Source organism: Epinephelus lanceolatus, chromosome 12 (genome assembly GCF_041903045.1).
Source record: "Epinephelus lanceolatus isolate andai-2023 chromosome 12, ASM4190304v1, whole genome shotgun sequence".
NCBI lineage: Eukaryota > Metazoa > Chordata > Actinopteri > Perciformes > Serranidae > Epinephelus > Epinephelus lanceolatus.
This window is the reverse complement of record NC_135745.1, coordinates 39,644,798-39,651,593: the sequence shown is the minus strand read 5'-3', so window position 1 is coordinate 39,651,593 and position 6,796 is coordinate 39,644,798. Positions and strand designations below refer to the sequence as shown.

The 6,796-nt window shown below is 43.6% G+C and overlaps 1 protein-coding gene across 1 annotated transcript in view; it reads left to right on the top strand.

The window, feature by feature from the left end:
• The first annotated feature begins 4,143 nt into the window (after positions 1-4,143).
• crhr2 (corticotropin releasing hormone receptor 2) overlaps positions 4,144-6,796 on the top strand; it is a 69,275-nt gene continuing 66,622 nt past the window's right edge. The window contains exons 1-2 of the mRNA XM_033651067.2: positions 4,144-4,343; positions 4,461-4,580. Of these exons, the coding sequence (XP_033506958.1) occupies positions 4,223-4,343; positions 4,461-4,580 (241 nt within the window). The 5' untranslated portion in view covers positions 4,144-4,222. The remainder of the gene's footprint in view (positions 4,344-4,460; positions 4,581-6,796) is intronic.

Here is a 6,796-nt window from a genome sequence, read left to right as displayed (position 1 = left end):
GTGTGGGGTGGGTTTTAAGTGTTGGAAACCACTTCCACTACCTCAATTCTGTTTTGGGACACCACTAGTCTAAACGTGAACATGCACAACCAAGTGTAAGTCGGTATTTCTAGGGAAGTGTGGGTATTGGGACAGGTGCCCCAGACGCAGGTTGCACTTGAACACACCACAAAGACTACAGCTAGTGGCCACCTAGCACATACACTCTTAACCTGCATGAGAGAAAAATAACTTGCATTTGTCATTAAAAAAGGAAGAGAACCATCAGGACATATTCAAGAGGCTAGTAGACCAGTTGGCACATATATAGCACAACCCAGTGTTGAAAGAGCAAAGCATATTTACAATATGGTAGCAAACAACACAAACGTTTACGATTTGTCTTTGCTGAAGAACTCAATGGCTAAAAAAAACCACAATTTTATCTCATTTAACAATTTTGTTTCAATCTCACACCCTCTTGACTTTAGCGGTTTGTTTGCTTTCCTCACTTCCATTTCTCTTCTCGCGCACTGAACTGAACAGCCAATCAGAGTGAGTCAATTAGCCAATGGGCTGCGTTGTCTGTGACGCCAATTTAACATGCTGAATCAGCCAAAAAAAAGCCTACAAGGGCTAGTGCCAACAGTGTGGGACACACCCCAAAAACTAGGGTGACAGATGCTCACCAACAGCCCAGCATTGAATGCTGGGGGTGCAAGCTGGTCTTACAAGTTAATTGGGCCAAAGTCCGAGTAGGGTGGGCAGGAGTGGTGGTGGATGGGTCCAACATCAACTTTCACATGGGTGGCTGGTGTTGGCTTCCCATAGGATTGTAAAGCCAAACCCTGTTCTTTTTTCCATAACCCAAAAACATGCTTTTATTGCTTAAACCCAACCATGTGTGCATTAGCCAAACATACCCACTTGCATTTGCTGCTGAAGGAAAAAAAGGTCAATTTGTGGTGTTGTGCCGAAGTAGTTTATTTTGAGTAATATGCAAACTGTAGATTCCCTGTAAAAGTTGAAGTGTAGTTTGAAAACAGACAATGCATGTAACAGGCTGAAGTTGACATGGCGTTCCAGAACGTCAACAACCAACACACCCAGGGTACCTGACATGTTGTACATTGACATGGAAAGTCCATGGCCAAATGTTGATATGAGAATTTGTTGGTGGGTCACATGACACTAGAAACCTGTTTGCATCCTGTCTCCTCCCAGCACTCACTGTTGAGTCTTTTCACAATGGCAAATCTTCACCAGCTACTCACCTACACTTGACCAAACTCTAACCACAGAGGTTAAAGCCTGGGTCATTTTAAAATGCAAGGTACAGTATGAGAGCGTGTTGCATCAGAGCCAGAGCCACACTTTTTGTCTGAAGTCCAAACTCTGATTTTTCATCTCAATGTCGTATCTAACAGTCAGCTCTTAAGCCTCTGGCTTTAGATAACAGTAGTGCATACAAGAACATCAGTAACAGACGATTCTGATTTTTATCCAATGCCAGCGTATTTGAAATGATTGCTTTATGTACTGTCGACACAAGGCAGTTTCAAGGTTAGAAATAATCTGTGGTTTTGAGAGATTAATAAAAATATTGTCATGCTAGTTGCGGTTGCGCAGCTAAAAAGTTTGTATAAGGATAGGAAAATATTATGGTTACGTTAATAATTAATAGCAGGTTTATGGTGGGATGCGATGCCTGAAATGGATGTGCTACACCTCCATCCACCACCCTGGCATCCACACTTCTATCTCCTGCTTCACCATATAAATGACACACTTCATTTCTATGTTGGCACTGCACATAAATCGTATAGTGTGGATTTGTCAAATATGGATGTAATTCCTGGGGATACTTGAGTGCATGCGTGTCCGTAAACATTACCTGGGAATGAGGGAAATTCACTAATAGGGTAGACACACACACACACACACACGCATGCACGCACACACACACACGCACGCACACACACAGTCAAAGGCTGTAGACTGCTACAGACTTCCTGCAGAAAAGCTTGCTGGATTAAAGGCAAAAAGTCCAGTTGCTTATGATTCAGCACTTGCAGATATACACTCACCGGCCACTTTATTAGGTACACCTGTTCAACTGCTTATTAACGCATGTAGCTAATCAGCCAGTCACGTGGCAGCAACTCAGTGTATTAAACAGTGCGTGTAAACATGGTGAAGACGACCTGCTGAAGTTCAAAAGGAGCATCAGAATGATGAAGAAAGGTGATTTATGTGACTTTGAATGTGGCATGGTTGTTGGTGCCAGACGGGCTGGTCTGAGTATTTACTGGGATTTTCAGCACAACCATCTCTAGGGTTTACAGAGGATGGTCCCAAAAAGAGAAAATATCCAGTGAGCCAAAATGCCTTGTTGATGCCAGAGGTCAGAGGAGAATGGCCAGACTGGTTCAAGATGATAGAAAGGCAACAGGAAGTCAAATAACCACTCGTTATAGCCAAGGTCTGCAGAAGATGGCGGTGGTGGTGGTGTAACGGTGTGGGGGATATTATCTGAGCATGGTTTAAACACCACAGCCTACCTGAGTATTGTTGCTGACCGTGTCCATCCCTTAATGACCACAGTGTACCCATCTTCTGATGGCTACTTCCAGCAGGATAACACACCATGTCACAAAGCTCACATCATCTCAAACTAGCTTCTTGAACATGACGATGAGTTCACTGTACTCCAATGGCCTCCACAGTCACCAGATCTCAGTCCAATAGAGCACCTTTGGGATGTGCTGGAACGGGAGATTCTCATCATGGATGTGCAGCCGACAAATCTGCAGCAGCTGTGTGATGCTGTCCTTGTTGAATCTATGACACCAAGAATTAAAGCTACTCTTACCTTTCTTGCATTTCACACAGCACTTAGAAAGAATTTGAACATCCACAACTCCAAAGTCCCGTCCTCCTCCTCCTGCAACTCCACCTCCCTCCAAAGGCTTACTCCCCCCTCCTCCATTACGTCCTCATTACGTCTATGTTAGATGTAGACGTTGGCAAGGTAACGTTAGATGCACGGAAGAGGAGAGCGAGTGTAACATTACAGCCAAGACAGTCAAATGCAACCCTGGAGTTTTAAAACTCAACCGGAGTCCGTGATGACTGATGAGTTGTAGAATAAGGTTACAGTGCCAATGTTAGATAGTAGCGTTAACATTACTAGTAAGTGGAAACGCACAAGGAGGATAACGTTAATGTTTCAGAGGCTACGCTGCAGTAGGCTAACATTAGCCATTAGCAACTGGATGCTGTGTTGTCATAATGTTACAGAGATGTTATGCAAGCGGTTAAGTCAGTCGGAGGCCTCCACGTGGAGAAGACAGACAGGATGCTCGACCAATCATTGCATTTGGTTCGAATGCAATGATTGGTCGGAGTTTTCTTAGAGCCATATGAGAACAGTATAATGATGAGTTTTATCTCTGGTGGAATTCACTTTCAATTCAGTGTGCCATCAGCGTATTAATAGCATTTTAACCTAAACAAAGAAAAGCGTAACATTTCCAGAGAGGTAAGTGTCACTTTAATGCAATTCTGAAGACAAAAGGGGTCCAACCCGGTACTGACAAGGTGTACCTAATAAAGTGGACAGTGCGTGCATATCCCGTAACCTGGTTCACTCAGTATCTTCACAAACATTTTCATTATGTCACTTTAACCCCCTCAAATAAGGCTCTTTAAGTACCTACCTGATAACTGCAAGATCAAACTGATCACAGTCATTGTACGTTTTTTTTTAAAGCAGTGGCCATCAGTTATTGTTTGTTGAACTTTGCACATGATTGATTTTTCATATCTTCAGTGCACACACAGGTTACATCCACAGACACCAACCGGTATGGGTTATGTGCATTTTAATTCTATGGCTGTCTGTGGCTCACTCACTTTCACATCTGAAATCAGCCACTTTCACCCCGATAAATAGCGAGGCCAGGTGGCTGGCAGGTGTGATACATCAGAGTGACAAAGTCCATGATCTGGTTAGTCCGGTGTGTCGGCTGTCTTTCACGGGGTTGCTGCAGCAAGTGGATGGATGAGCGACTGCGCGGCTCTGATTGGCCAGGCACGCGGCTCCCAGCGGGAGCACTGGGCTCCCTACTTGTCATTACTGTTGCTCCGATTCACAAGCTCATGAACACCGCTGGGCTCGGTGTGTCCGTCTCTTCCCGGACTTGGAATTAATCTCACATTACTGAAAGCGGCGGTTCGCACCATGGATGCTACCATTTATCAGATCATATTTGGGGAGCTCGGGGACCTGAATTGTAGTTTGATTGATGCTTTTCAAGACACTTTTTTGGAAAACGCTTCATTGTCACTGCTGAGCACTGATGGTAAGATGGAATTGCTTCTTTTTTTTCTTGTTGAATATTGAGAAATGTTGCGTCTTGGATAACGGAAACTATACGCGTCCGCGTTTTTTTTGTTTTACTTTATTTCCACCCCTCAAGGTTTATATTGCAATGCCACAACCGATGAGATTGGAACCTGCTGGCCGCGGAGCAGCACCGGGAGGATTGTAGAGAGACCCTGCCCTGAGTACATCAATGGGGTGAAGTACAACACGACCAGTAAGATTTATTATTTAGCTCCAGTGGCAAAACTTCTTCTCTCCATTTGTGTGGGTAATAATATTTTGCACGCACATTGCACTTTAAAAAACACACACACTCACTGCAGTCAAATGCACTGGCTGGAAAAGTAAGTCAAATACTATTCTTGTTGAAAATGCAAGCATATGTCTGCTTTTTAATTATAAGCAGACATATGCTAATGTGTCCATGTGCACTGTAGATGCCCTTTCATGCTGAACTGGTCTGCTGAGTCCCCTTCTGCTCTGATGTAGAGCAGTGATGACAGTGAATCTCAATGATCATTACACCTCATGTCACTGGAACAGCTGCATCAGAATGAGCATATGTGCTGCTCACGCCAAGGACACATCTCCCCCAAATCACTTCAAAAATCATGGGAATGTGATATGATTACAGTGCTTGACTCAGATGCGTTTGCTTGTTTCACCAGATATTGTACCCGGCCAAACTTGGACAGTGTTGAGATATGTGTTGCAGATACAGCGGCTTTTTATAAAGGAGGAAATATATGAAAAATATTCTGCACTGTCAAGAGTCAAGATTACTTTATTTGTCCCTAGGGAAGTTTTTCTTGGACATAATGGCTGCCACATACAAAAATACACAGGGTCTGCAGAAACAGACATCAAGTGCACAGCACAGACAAGTGCAGACGTTCAGATACATGCAGCACTGCCCCTCATTTTACACCCTCCTTTTGTCTTGAGTTTAGGAAATTCACCCACAGAGGGATGAAAGAGTTTAACATCTATTCAGGTATCTCCTCTTGTATTTAATTGGAACCCTGTAGCATTTCCCTGATGGAAGCAGTTTGTGTTGTGAATACAGGACATGGGAGAGCGCCGTGAAGACTTCCCCTTTATAATTATAGTCTTTTTGGACCACTCTGCTTATTTGTGATTTTAACCTAACAGATGCATTACCAAACTCAGCTGAAATTCTGTAATGTAATATACTGTCTGTTACCCTCTGTCCAACCCTCAACACCTTTAGTCTTTGCAAAAAGTCTGTAAGAGTAAGTCAAGGGAGCAGGACTTTGCAACACTGGTCAACAATCAGAGGCAGAAAGGAGAATTCAACTGTAAAAAGAAGAAATCCATCACAGGCATTTATGGACAACAGCTTCACTAGAAAGCATTGCAGGCTGCTATTCTGTAAGACACGATTGTCAGCCAGACAGCACCATTTCCTGGCCACCTACTCTGGTGTAGAGTTGAGTTCACCGGGTCTTTGCCAATCACATTTTGCTGAATCCAGCCCACGACAAATTCACAAGGCTGAATATATGACATTGTAACTTCACTGTCTTTCCGATGACACCTGTCGTCATGCAGTCCATCGGCCCATTGGTTGTGATTGTAACCCGATGAAGATGTGACTGCTGTGTATCCAGTGTGGTTTGGAGTGCTGACCGTGCAGCTGTTTCACTTTGAATCATTTTCAACTTGACCTCACATCTTGATCAGCCAAGCTGCTATCTGTTGTTCTCACAATAACATTTCTTATTGTTTTTGTTTTTTTTCAACAATAAGCTGAAAGGCTGTTTTTTTATCTGCTGGCTCCAAAGACTGAGTAATTCCAAACCCAATCTGTATCAGCCAACAGTTTTACCAAGTGCTGAGAACAGCATATCACAACTCTCCACCACACCATCAGTGGCACGTTATGTAACTCGTGTATTAATCATGAGGCTGATGAAGTTTGTTGACACATTCAGAAAAGTGAATTGCAGCGTTAATTTCAGAAAACAACATCAGACAATTTCTCCTGTAATGAATACACCGAGCCTCGGGTTCAGGGTGGCAGCGTAAGAGTGTCTGAGGCTGGATTTTTCATTTAACACGGCTGTTATCTCTGTAATAGGCTCAGGTGCAGTGTCATTTACCCACTGGCCCCCCTACCACACACACTCTCACACACCCTGTTGTCTGCCTAGTCACCTCTTACTGCATTGATTCACCCTTTGCTCTGCTGGTGCTCAGTATTAGTTGGGCATGCCTGGTGGTCTGATCCACTCTGTGTGAAAAGCGCAGTCATTTGCCATGACAACATGCGCCTTCGCCTTCTCTGATGTACACCTTCACTCGTCAGCACCTTTGTGAATCGATGTAATATTTTTGACAGCGTGAGCATTAGATATTGTGGCGAGATTGCAGTGATCAAATATTTTTGATAAATTGATCTTGCAGTCA